The 13,205-nt window shown below is 44.2% G+C and overlaps 1 protein-coding gene across 5 annotated transcripts in view; it reads left to right on the top strand.

Moving 5' to 3' along the window:
* Positions 1-13,205, top strand: part of NISCH (nischarin) — a 306,900-nt gene that overhangs the window by 190,448 nt on the left and 103,247 nt on the right. For all 5 annotated transcript variants that reach the window (XR_010186909.1, XM_063940634.1, XM_063940635.1 and 2 more), the window contains one exon: positions 9,939-10,032. Coding sequence is in view for 4 of the 5 variants with exons in the window: in XM_063940634.1 (XP_063796704.1) it covers positions 9,939-10,032 (94 nt within the window). In the remaining variant the exon portion in view is untranslated. The remainder of the gene's footprint in view (positions 1-9,938; positions 10,033-13,205) is intronic.

Raw genomic sequence — 13,205 nt, 5'->3', positions numbered from 1 at the left:
TATTTGTTTATACTTATCAGGAATTTGCTGCTGTTAGTTACTCTTAATTGCAGTGACTTTCCCAGTCAAGGGAAAAAGGTGTGATTCTGTGTCTTTATATTTCAGGACAAGATTTAATCCATACTATCATTCTAGAACATGACAGCATGTAAAGTATTTTACTTTGCCATTGTTTATTATACAAAATATAAGCCAACATGTAGAAGCGTTCTGTGAAAAGAAAACCCCATGATCATGCCATGACTAGCACCGCTGGGGGTCTCAGGTGACATTTTGAGATTCAGCACTCTTCTATAGTTGCAGACTGTGAATTGTCCCTGGAAAATATTGTGGAGATGCCAGCCTTTTAGGTGGGGTCAAATCGCAGTGAATGTGCCGGCAACTATGTGGATGATGCCACTCTGCTGGAGTGGGTGTCACCAGCATGCAGAGGTAAATGGCATGGGTATCCCTTTATAAAGTGCTATTCCACCCTCCAACCTCTTCCACTTCTAAAATACAGTCAGTGCTGCATATACCACTGTTAGGTGCCCACCGGTGATCATCGGCACCCTACAGACCAGACAACATTTTTGCAGTGTGGCACAGTTCAATAAAAACGTGTACCACCAGAGTTGGGATAGTTGGCTGATTCTGCTGCTCTATCCTCCCTCTTCTTGCAGCTGTGACTACCAGTTGCTGGAGTCTTAGGGGTATATCCAATTAGCCCCGGTAATTTACCGTGGCTATTTGTCCCGCCAGGGGCTATCCTATTAGCCCCGATAAGATGGCACGAGTGGCGGCTTATCAGGGGTTACCTGTTGCTGCAGCGGGTGCCAGCTTCTGACAGCTCCCGGTGCAGCACCGTACCTCTGCCTCCTCCCAGTAACATGACCGCTCCCCCATCATGTGGGGTGGAGATGGAGTATGCGGTTCCCGACACCGCCCCGGCTTCCTCGCTGTGGGTCACAGCGCCGAGAGCTGGCTCCTGGGCCTCAGCGCCCTCCCTGCAGTCCCAGCCTGCTGCTGCGGCGGGCAAGGAACGCTGCAGATCGCTGCAGTTATCTGGGATTTTGAGGCAGGCTAAACCAAATCCGGGAAATAGCACCATTTTCATGCAAAAATGGGGCTATTTCTACCGAAAACAAATAGGTTTCTTTGAACCTGTGTGTTTTCGGGATAATGTATTTTTTTACCGGTGATCTAATAGAATAGCCTGTAAAGAAAATATTGGTGAGACATTAGAAAAAAGTGTGAAAAACGGCAGTTTTTCGCACCCGATGTTGTTTCAACTCTAATTGGATATTCCCCTTAATCTTAGTTGCCTTTCAGGGTCCTGATATATTTGAGCTCTGTATAGAAAAGTTGTGTACTATAAATGCTGTGACATGTAAACAATTGTCAGTATGGGCCTAATGTGTGCAAAGAAAACACTTACCACACAATTGCATGCTAATCATGCATTTCAGTTTAAGCCAAGTTTAACCCTACCATTCGCATTTTTCAGTAAAAAATTGAGGTTCGTCAGACCAGGGGGTAAATTTACTAAGATGGGAGTTCTATTTAAGATGGGATGTTGCCCATAGCAACCAATCAGATTCTACTTCTCATTTATCTAGCACCTTCTAGAAGATAATACCTGGAGTCTGATTGGTTGCTATGGGCAACATCCCATCTCAAATAGAACTCCCATCTTAGTAAATTTACCCCCAGGTGTTTTGTTCTGATCTCCAGCTGTCCAGATTCCTATTCTTAGATGACAGGGGTAGTATTATGCTGCAGTAACCCATCTTCAAGGCTCAACGTGCTGTACATTCAGAGATGCTCTTCTGCATACCAGTGTTGTAAGGAACGGTTACTCAAGTTACTATCTCCTTCCGGTCAACTTGAATCAGTCTGGCCATTCTCCACTGACCTCACTCACTGACCAGGCATTTTCATCCACTGAACTGCGCCTCACGGGATGTGTCTTGTTTGGCCCACCATTTTCTGTTACTTCTAGACACTGTTTTCTGTAAAAAATCTCAGATCAGCAATTTCTGAGTTACTGAAACTGCCTCATCAGGCACCAGCAACCTTTCCGCGGTCATAGTCATTTAGATCACATTTATTTCCCATTCTTTGTTTTGTTCTGAACAACTGGACCTCTCTTCTATGTCTGCATTCTGTTATGCTTTAAGTTGCTGTCACATGATTGGCTGATCTTTGTACTAATAAGCTGATGTACTGAATAAGTAGCCAGTCTATATTACCTCTGGTGAGCACCATATTTGTTGGGCCTACTTGGGGGGTCATTCCGAGTTGATCGTAGCTGTGCTAAATTTAGCACAGCTACGATCATTCACACTGACATGTGGGAGTCCGCCCCGCATGTCAGTGCCGCAAACCCTCCCCTGCAGAAGTGCAAAGGCACTTTAAGAGTAGCTCCCGACCTGCGCAGCTTTAGCGTGCTGGCCGGGAGCTACTCGTCGCTCCCCGGGCCGCAACTGCTGCGTGTGACGTCACGCAGCCGCCGCGGCCCGCCCCCCGCTATTTCCAGCACAGTGTGTACAGGGCTGTGAGGAGGCTGAGAGCAGGTGGACCTGGGGACACACTGCTCTGCTGATCAGGAGCGTTCACCCAATGAGCAGATCGTAATAGTGTGTACCTAGCTTAAGGTGAGGAGCTAACCACCAGGAAGTACAGCAATGCTGGGCTGCATAGACCAGGGCTTAAGTCAGGGGGATGGCTATGATGGAGTACTGTTGTAAGTATGCTGGTCTGATTGGCATTATTGTGCTCGCCCTGATTATAATTTCGGTTAAGCTTCAGTCGCTGGGCATGATGATGGGCTCGGCTTTGACGTCAGACATCCGCCCTCCGTTCGCGTGGACACGCCTGCGTTTTTCTTACCTCTCCCCGAAAACGGCCTCCAACGGCCAGTTGACGCCTCGGAACGCCTTCCTGCAGTCAATCTTCTTGCGGTCGCCGCTGCGACCGCTTACTCCGCTGTCAGTGTCATTGCCCGGTGACGGCTGTCACCGGGCAACGACGTGCGTGCGCAATGCGCACGCCACACATGCGCATTCCAGACCCGATCACACCGCTGCAAGGAAGTGCAGCATGCGATCAGGTCGAAATGAGGGCCATTGTGTGTAGAATTTTGAGGGGAAAAATGAATTTATTCCATTTTGGAATAAGGCTGTAACATAACAAAATGTGGAAAAGGTGAAGCGCTGTGAATACTTTCCAGATGCATTGTATGCTTGGTCTCCATTTTTGTAAGTTTTGTTTATAGAGGACATTGGGCTTGATTCAGAGGTGGATGCAGCTGCATTCACAATTGTGATTTTATTTTATTTTTTTCTCAGATTTGCGGATGTGAGAATATACAAATGCCACTTTCTGCCTTCCCCTTGTGCACTAGCGTGCAACAGAGGGCAAGTCCTGAGATGGCCACTTTTCAGGGTCCATGGACAATGCAACTGCATCAGTTTTTCTGAACACTCACCATTGGCATTTACGACAGCTTATGGCCTGCTCAGTGGTTTAATTTCAAATTCCTGTAAATATGGCCTCAGTGGCTTTGGAAACCAGCCACGGTCACTGACATCCATGACACTCCCAGAACAGGCCCAAGAGACGGCTTTTTTGTGAACACTTCAGGCCACCTCCCAGTCACTGCCCACGAACGTCCATGGTTGTGTGCCGCCAGTTCAACTCTGTGCAGAGTTTTTGCGCATACGCAGTAGAAAACTGTGTAAACATCAACATTGCATCCACCTCTAGATTACTCCTGTTTTTCCCAAAATATTGTGTTGGCTCTTTACTACAGGTTACCTTTATCAAACTGTGGCCCCATTTATCAACGATGTATAACCCCTTTGACACTCGCTTTCAGTATTCATGAAACCGCCCCTTTACCGCTCTCACCAGCTATAGATAGTGAGAGTGGTACTGTCCCCACTGCTTGCAGCTTCATCGAAGCCTTCCGGGCATTTCCGGGTTCCCGTTAGACGAAGGAGACATGTACATGTGCAGACTGGATGTCTGCATTACGCATAAATCAACAGCCCATTGCTAGGAGAGCGGAGGAAATCGCTGAGTGGGGAGACCTCGCTGGACCTCGCTGTAGAGGTAAGTAATGCGGAGTACCACCTGCATTTTTTTGTATAAGAGTGAAATATGCTGCTCATGGTATTCTTCTATGATAAATGGGGCCCTATATTTGTTCAGTGTTAAAAACGAATGAACGTTAACAAATAGGGGGGTAGATGTATTAATAACCTGGAGAAGGCATAAGGAAGTGATAAACCAGTGATAAAGCAGTGTTAAGTGCAAGGTGATAACGCACCAGCCAATCAGCTCCTAACTGTTAATTTACATATGGGAGCTGATTGGCTGGAGTGTCTATCACCTTGCATTTCTCACTTCCTTATGTCTTCTCCAGGTTAATACATCTGCCCCACTGTGTTGAATGAGTCTTTCATACATTGCAATTTTAGGGTGAATATGCAGGGAAGCTTAGCACCTGTCCTTAGTATTCTCCATGTGTAAATCATAGCTTTTTCCAGAATGATGATCAGCAACAATTCCTTCTGTGAGATGCAGGGCCCATGTGCAGTCTTCGCCTGGGCCCTCTCCTCTCTAGTTGGCAGTGCAGAGGAACTCTGAGCACTAGGGTCACTAGAGACCCTAACGCTGTACCCCGAGTCCAGTGCATATACGTAGATCTCTGGGAAAATGGAGCGGTTGCCATTTTCCTTGTGATTGTTCTACTGCGCATGTGCAATACTCTGGGAAAATGGCTGAAGCGCCATTGTCTCGGTGATCTGTGCAGTGCTACTGCCGCCAACATGGGACTCCGGAGAGGGGTAAGTATTACAAAAATGGGTGCAGGGTATGCAGTGTGGATTCCCCTAGATCAAGGAGTCTATGTGCATCGCACACCTTGCCACTGCTGAGATTTAATTTGCTCCTTAGCTTGATATTAACTCAAATACACCAGATCCAACTGCTAAAGGTTCTGCATTTCTGTAGAGGTGGTAGCACTTCTGATGATCAAATAAATGAATGGCATTTGATTAGTATCACCTGTCTTAAAGGATTTGGATAGAGTTAGGGTGAATATACCTTTTTTTTAAAGTCTTCTTCATGTTGGCTAATGTTTTCTCAGTAAATAATGACACTTAAAATGTTTCATGGATTTTTGTCATATGATATTAGATTTACGTGATAAGAATTGTATTTAATGTGCCTTATTATGTAAAATACTTGTTTGACTTCACTTTTATGGGCTGCACACTGGCTAAAGTGTAAGTGTTTTACAATATAGTGAAAGTTACTTAATTGGAAGAGAGATCACAGAAGTTCTGGGGTTTCCTGTTATATATTATAACAGTCTTAAATCTGTATATTGCACAATCCAGGAAGAAAACTGTACATTGTGCAGTTCCCAGCACTTACTGTTCAATTTACATTAACATATAATGAAGTTTGCCTGATTCCGAGGTGCACTTGCAACTGCACCTTTATCTTAATGCTGCTGCCAGTGGTCTTCTTACTAAAACACCTGCTGGCTGCAGCACTAACACGTCCACTGTGCATATTGAGACATCCCATGGAACACTGCACCGGCTCTACAAAAGTGCAGAATCTCCATCTGAACATGGCTGTCTAGTGTTCATTCTAGCACCCTGCACCTGTCACAACCTATGAAGTTACTCTTTACTGCCTGGGGTGTTGCTCTGGTGCTTCTAGCACACTACTATGTTACTATGAATGGGTTAGATAAATTCCTATTGGATAAAGATATTCAGGATTATGGTGCGTAGTCACGCATTATAGTTAAAATAACTAGTCCTAACATAAAAATAACTAGTCCTATAATAGGACTGCATAGGAGACCACAAATAGGTTGAACTCGATGGACAATTGTCTTTTTTCAACCTCAGTTACTATGTCACTATGTTACTCTGGTCTGTATCTCAGTGCTGAGATACAGACCAGAGTGTGCTAGAAGCACCAGAACAACACCTCAGACAGGAAAGACGAACTGCACGGGTTGTGACAGGTGCAGGGTGCAAGAATGAACACTAGCTGCTGGTGTCTGTGTAACTGCGACAAGATGCAATCGCTGACTGCGACACGCCTGCGTCTGACCACCCCCGTGTTACCACCCGAAACGCCCACTGATATTGCATGGATCGATCTGCAGCTTTATGCAGTGCGATTCAGACGCATGAGAAACTGAAAGAATCATTCACTTGCGTGAGGCATCAACAATCAACATTACATACACCTCTGAATCATGCCCAGTGTGACTTATGGTGCACTAATTGTATACATTTATTTATAAACTGAGAGGAACTGCCATTGTGCTTGCCTTGACAAATAGTATTAGAAACTGCACAAATTCTGTATTTAATAATATATATTAAAAATTGAAAGCTATTTATAAATAGAGGTATCTTGTGCAGTAATAAGTTTGATCTTAAAAATGTAAATCAATTATTTAAAAAATATTTTGCATCTAAACAATTTATATCGGTTAAGAAGTACTTGAAACAAAGGAACCCTTTTTAATAGAATGATGATAGTGATAGGAATTAGTAACGTGCAGTGAGGTGAGGCAGTGCCTTTCCTGTCATACTCCAGTATACTCCAGAGTTTTGACTATAAAAATGATATGAAAACTACAATGAAGATCTTATAAATATCTTCTTTGTAGTACACTAATCCGTTTTATACTGAAAACTCTGGAGTATACTGGTCTATGACAGGTGAGGCAGTGTCTCCCCTTCCTAGGTTTTCCGCACCTCTCTGATCAAAGCTCACCAAATTTGCAGCCGTATACACAGCTGCACCTTTGTATAATGCCCACATGAACCCTTGGGCACATATCTTGTGTCTAAAATCTAGCTCTGATACTAGCCATTGGCTCCCCAGCCATTTACTTCACCGCACGTTCTTGGTAGGAATCTAATGATTCATTATTTGTACCACTGAAAGTTAGGTTTGGTGAAAGAACATTGGTTTGATCAGTTTAGGTAGTGGCGTGTAAAGTAAGAGAATGTTGCAAAAGCCTGTTTTATCGGTATTTACTATATTGAAGAAGATGGGAAGTTAAGAGCTTGAAATCTGCTGGAATACTCAAGACGCCCTAAAGATTTGATATGCTGTGACAGGAGGTGTGGAATTAATGTGGCAACTGATTGGATGGCTTCTGTCCAATCAGGTGCTGCTATCACCCACTCCATATAGCATTACTTTATACTTTTTTGCTTTACTGGATTTAATGGTGCTGTAATTGATTGTAATGAATGTATCCAAATCTGAACTTGTCTATTAGATGACAGTATGGAGGCTTCACTGAGATGACAAAGTATGTATGATGTTATTGTGTTTATTCCCTTTTGTACCTTTTATGATTGTATGTAATATTTTTTGCTGCCATTAGATAAATAAAAATATACAAAATGATTCTCTGTTCTCTAACATTTTGCATTATTTGAAGAAAGTAACTGAAAACCACATTTTCATTAATGGCTGATCTGATTAATATATCCATTTTATAATGCAATAAACGTATTTAACTTTTAGATAAATATTAAGTATACAAGAGTTTTTTTTTTTTCCATCGACAATTAAGAATGACAGGGGAAATAATAAGTTCCTTTTAAGGAGTCGTGTTAAAAGTTATGTGCAAAGCATCTAATACTAACATCATGGAACACATTTTTAACCTGTAAATTCAACAAATTAGAACATAAATGTGTCGTCATCACTATAGAATACATACTATTTACCGGCGGCCGGGTTGTCAGCTGTCAAGATACCGACAGTAGTATCCCGGCAGCGGGGCAAGCACATGAAAGCCCCTTGTGGGCTTGCTGCTCTCACCACGCTGCGGGCACGGTGGCTTGCTGTGCTCACCACAGGTTATATTCTCCCTCTATGGGTGTCGTGGACACCCACAGAAGGGAGTAAAGCCTGTGGCACCGGTATTCCCTTGGCGGAATTGTGACCTCCGGGATTGCCTCTCATTATCAACAACCCACTGCACTGCTTGAGGAAACCTATGGTTTGGGCTTCCCACCTAGTTGCCCAGTGACCGGGGTGAATAAAGCTATGCCACCTACCCCCACAGGGTGAGTTAGTGGCTGAGTTTTTGGATTTGTTTTGGTATAATGGAAAATCTGATCATCATATCTTCAGTCATGGTGTGCACCCAGGAGATTAGGCATAGCTAGGTTGGCACACACTTTAGAACACACCTACTGTAAATAACTGATGAAATAAAACATGAGATAAGCTTTGCACGAGCAAGACGACATTCTACAGACGATATTAAAGACCCCTGACCGCAGGTAATTACACAGCAAATAGAGCTGTGAGGTCCAGTTTAACCTGCTCTTAGTTCCTTAAGGGCATATCTCACGAGCAGGGCCCTCTTCCCTCATGTGCTTTTCCTTTTCTTACTTTAATAATCCTCAACTGCCCAGATCCCTTAGTTTTTTGGCCACCTTGAAACTTATCTCTGTCGTTTACTGGTGTAGTTATGCTAATACCCCTTTTCCACTACCTTTAAAAACACGGGTAAATGCGCGGGGGCGTGCATTTACCCGTGTTTTTTCCTGGTGGAAACGGCCCCCCCGGCAAATTCCCTGATCAAGTGATCCGGGTATCTTGCTGGGTTGAACACGTGTTCAACCCGGTAAGCTTTGTAGTGTGAACGGAAGCCACGTGGAGGCGAGACAGCCCCGTTCACAGTGTATGGAAGGGCGGCGCTGAGAGATCATGTGATCTCCCAGCAACGCGTCAGCAGCAGCGTCACCAACCCGGCAATATGCCGGGTTAGTGAGCGCTGTGGGAAAGGGGGCTGTAGCACGGGTCGCAGCCGTGTCAGGCTCCCGGCTGCGACCCGTGCTACAGGTGGAAAAGGGGTATTAGTTACCCTGTACTTGTCCTTTTATTGTCTTCAACTGTAAGTCACTGTTTTCCTGTTTTGATTATGTGCACATGTACTCTGTAATTGGGCGCTGCGGAACCCTTGTGGCACCATATAAATAAAGGATGATAATAATAATAATAATGGCAAATATACCACAGCAGACAAAAAGCAGTCACTGTTCCTATAACAAATGCTTCTCTGTATTCACATTTGAACACTGTTACTGTCCTTTATACTGAAATAGTAGCACGCTGCTGCTTTAGTGTACTGGATTTTATAGTCAATTTAAGGACAAACTAGGGGATTTTGTTACAGAGCTCCAACGCTGCTTTTTTCCCCCATCAGTTTGCTAGCATACATTGTGTAAGTCTGCAAGTGTATTTCTTGTCTCCTCTTTCCCCCTTCCCAATTACATTTGGCTTTCTTTTAAAACCACCTAAGTCACAAAGGAACCATATGTCTTGACCTGTCATTTTCCTGCCATCACTGACCTTCAATGTTGGAGACATGAGTGATGTCAGCAGAATGCATACAGACGGGAGAGAATTCGTTACAAGACTCTAGATATGTAACATGTAGGCGCTATATATAGGACTGTTATTAATAATACATATTTTAATTGTGTATTCAATATTAGTTACAGTAAATACAAATTATGCCTAGCCGACTTTTTAAATGGCTCTTCAAGGTTAATTTTTTTTAAAATATATTGTTTTTTAAATGTTGTTGGCCTGTAAAAAAAAAGAAAAAGAATCTGTGCAATGAAGGATTTCTCCGAGTGTGAGGACATAGAACTGCAACCACTGGACTATGGCACCTACAGCTGAGACACAAACACTTTTTTTGAAAGATTGTACTGTAATAAACAGATTTTACACCTCACCAGGTTCTATAAGGTGTTTAATGAGAGAGCTGCTGTTTATGTACTTACTGTGTTACATGTGACTATTCTTCTAATCATTGTCTTGCTTATCGTTGCATACTCTCCCGCTCATGTCATACTCTCTTCTATCACTTTATTTGTCAGATGAGTGAGGACTTCCAGCTCCCTACTGCCAGCTCCTCTTTCCCTGCAAACGCTCCCTCTTCTCCTCTCTATCGGCCTGTTATCTCCAGTCAAGGTAATCATGATTAAGCACTGATTTCTATTGTACAATCAGCAGCTACTGTATAAGGAATTTCCTTTTTTTAACGTTTAACTCTAAGATTGTTTTACTGTTGGACAGTATATGAGACCCATTTAATCCTAAATTGAATTTCATACAAAGGACATCTTTTGACTTTCCTATACTTACTCTTTACAGTTGACCTGTCACCTAAACATAATGGAGACGACCATTTTGTGGAATACCTTGATATTGTAGTGTTTATTTAGCCCCTGAAGTGGTTACCTCCTTCTATGTGTAGACAAGTGATCTTCATTTCCCTTTCCTTTGTGCCCTTCTTATTTGCTCTTTCCAGTTTCTTTATGTAGAGGCAATAATTATTATTGGGGAAAATAAGAGGAGTTGTACACTTGAGAAAATACAGTAAAGAAGCTTTTGACCTGTGTGGGGCCAAAGTCAACATAGATTCATGGAGATGGGCTGTTCTTCATTATCAGTTTAGTTAATTCCCTAAGCAGAGAATAGAAATCAAACTGAAATTCAGATGAAGCATTATGATTGGTATGTATTGGTATTATATGAAAGAGTGCACGCCCACTTAAGAGATGCAATTTGGGTGACAATTTGCTGGGTAGTCAGCATTGCAGCCTCAGTGCTGGGGTCATGGGTTCAGTTGAGATAGTTGTGGATATTAGTTGCATTCCAACAAAAATAGCAGTAATGCGTAGGGTAATTGTGACTGTTTTACACGTTGGGCCAGATGTAATGACGTCTGAGTTGGGGCTGAGGTGCGGGTTCCCACGTGAACTCTGATGTTTTATTAAAGCGGCAATCAAAGCATGCTTTGAACATGATTGCCGCTTTGAAAAAAACATCCGAGTTCGGCTGGAAACCCGCACCTCCGGCCAACTCAGGCATTATTACATCCAGCTCCACTGTCTTTACTGATATATAGTACACATTATATTAGCTACACTATAATATAATTAAAATATAATGAAGACGTCTAGTCAGTGCTCTCAGTACAGGAAGTACAAGTAGTAAAGTATTTGTGCCAAGTGGTGGCTTTTTTCCATTTTGCATTATTACTTTTAAATGGCAGCAATATTAAATGCAAAACCAGGAGAATTTAAAATCCTGCATCGAGAACCACGGACAGGATTCGTAAAATATACCCACAAGAGTGTTGGGTCTCTTCAAGCGGTGATATAGTTCAGCCTATAATGGGCCGCTAGCAGGGAGGAGGAGGTTCCGCCTTACTGGAGCACAGTACTGTTTAGCAGTTTGTAATTTCTGTTTCTGTAACAAATGAACTTACACAACATGTTATATTAAAATATCTGTAAAACTACAAACAGTAGTAAATGTGTTGGGTGAGTGCTGCATTTAAAAATTATCTTTTGTCTATTGGTGTAATCCCCTCCCCTCTCATACATGTTATTGTAATTATTCCAGGCTTCATCTATAAATTCAATTCAAAACTTAAATCCACACAGTTTATGTATATGTCACTCAATTGAGAAGATGATTTGTGGATTATTATTATTAGTATTATTAACTGTGATGCCTAGTAGAAAAATAATATAATATTTTAAATCTATTCTAGCTACGTCTAACAGTAAGATTTAGGGGTATATTCAATTGAAGTCGAAAACTGCCGTCTGTCGAAAAGACGGCGGTTTTCGACTTTTTAAGGTCGAATCCTGATTTAACCTATTCAATATATCCCTAAATTTTTCGACAAGTCGATGAATTTGACTTGTCGAAAAAGCACGTGGATCGGCGGAATAGCTGCCGATCCACGTGCTTGTGTCGGAAACGGGGCCAAAACCAACAGGTTTTGGCCCCCTTTTCGACCATCTCAGTCCGACATAAAAATATGTTGGACTGAGATGAGGGATTAGAGCAGAAGAGGGGGGAGAACCGCAGGGAGATGGGGGGACACCGCGGGCAGCCAGGGGAGATCAGTGCTACAGCACAGCGCTGTAGCAGGATGACACACAGCCGCGCCGCTCACTGCATCTTCCACCTGGCTCCAGCAAGTGAGAACACGCTTGCTGGAGCCGGGTGGACACTGCCGTGAGGTTGGGCGGCTGTGTGACATCCTCCTGCAGAGCTCCTCTGGCTGCCCGCGGCTGTCCCCCGCTGGTCTCCCCGCGGCTCACCCACCCTCTCCTCCTCTGGGGTGGTAGTCATGTGACCGCCGGTCGGCTGACCGACAGTCACATGACCTCCTCCGTGAGCCCGACGGCTCACTATCCCGATGGTCGGCATGCCGACCAACAGGGACTATTTCCACTCGTGGGTGTCCACGACACCCATAGAGTGGGAATAGAACCTGTGGCGACCGCAGGTCGACACCGAGCCCGCAGCGTGGCGAGCGCAGCGAGCCCGCAAAGGGCTTGCTGCACTCGCCCCTCCCCGCCGGGATCCCGGCGTCGGTATGCTGCCGGGATCCCGGCGTCGGTAAGGTGACCGGCGGTCAGGAGACCGCCGGTCACCCGTACTACACCCCCTCCTCTGGGTCTCTCATACTCAATTCGACTTGAAAAAGACGAATTGAGATGAGATTTGAATAGGGGTTGTCGGATCCATTCCGACAAATGCATGTCGGAATGGATCCGACTTCAATTGAATATACCCCTTAAGCTCTCATATGTCAATTCCATTTCAATCTAGCTGTGATAGCTATAACATCCCTTCCCCTATTTATCACAGTGGAAGGGTTAGTTACTGTACACTGTAGCAGCTCTCTTGCTGCAGAGGCACTGACATTTAATTAATGTTTCTCTAACGTCCTAGTGGATGCTGGGGACTCCGTCAGGACCATGGGGAATAGCGGCTCCGCAGGAGACAGGGCACAAAAGCAAGCTTTTAGGATCACATGGTGTGTACTGGCTCCTCCCCCTATGACCCTCCTCCAAGCCTCAGTTAGGTTTTTGTGCCCGGCCGAGAAGGGTGCAATCTAGGTGGCTCTCATAAAGAGTTACTTAGAAAAAGTTTTTAGGTTCTTTATTTTCAGTGAGTCCTGCTGGCAACAGGCTCACTGCATCGAGGGACTTAGGGGAGAGATTTTCAACTCACCTGCGTGCAGGATGGATTGGATTCTTAGGCTACTGGACATAGCTCCAGAGGGAGTCGGAACACAGGGCTCGCCCTGGGGTTCGTCCCGGAGCCGCGCCGCCGAC

This window comes from Pseudophryne corroboree, chromosome 9 (genome assembly GCF_028390025.1).
Source record: "Pseudophryne corroboree isolate aPseCor3 chromosome 9, aPseCor3.hap2, whole genome shotgun sequence".
Taxonomy (NCBI): Eukaryota; Metazoa; Chordata; class Amphibia; order Anura; family Myobatrachidae; genus Pseudophryne; species Pseudophryne corroboree.
This window is presented reverse-complemented; position numbering and strand designations above follow the sequence as displayed.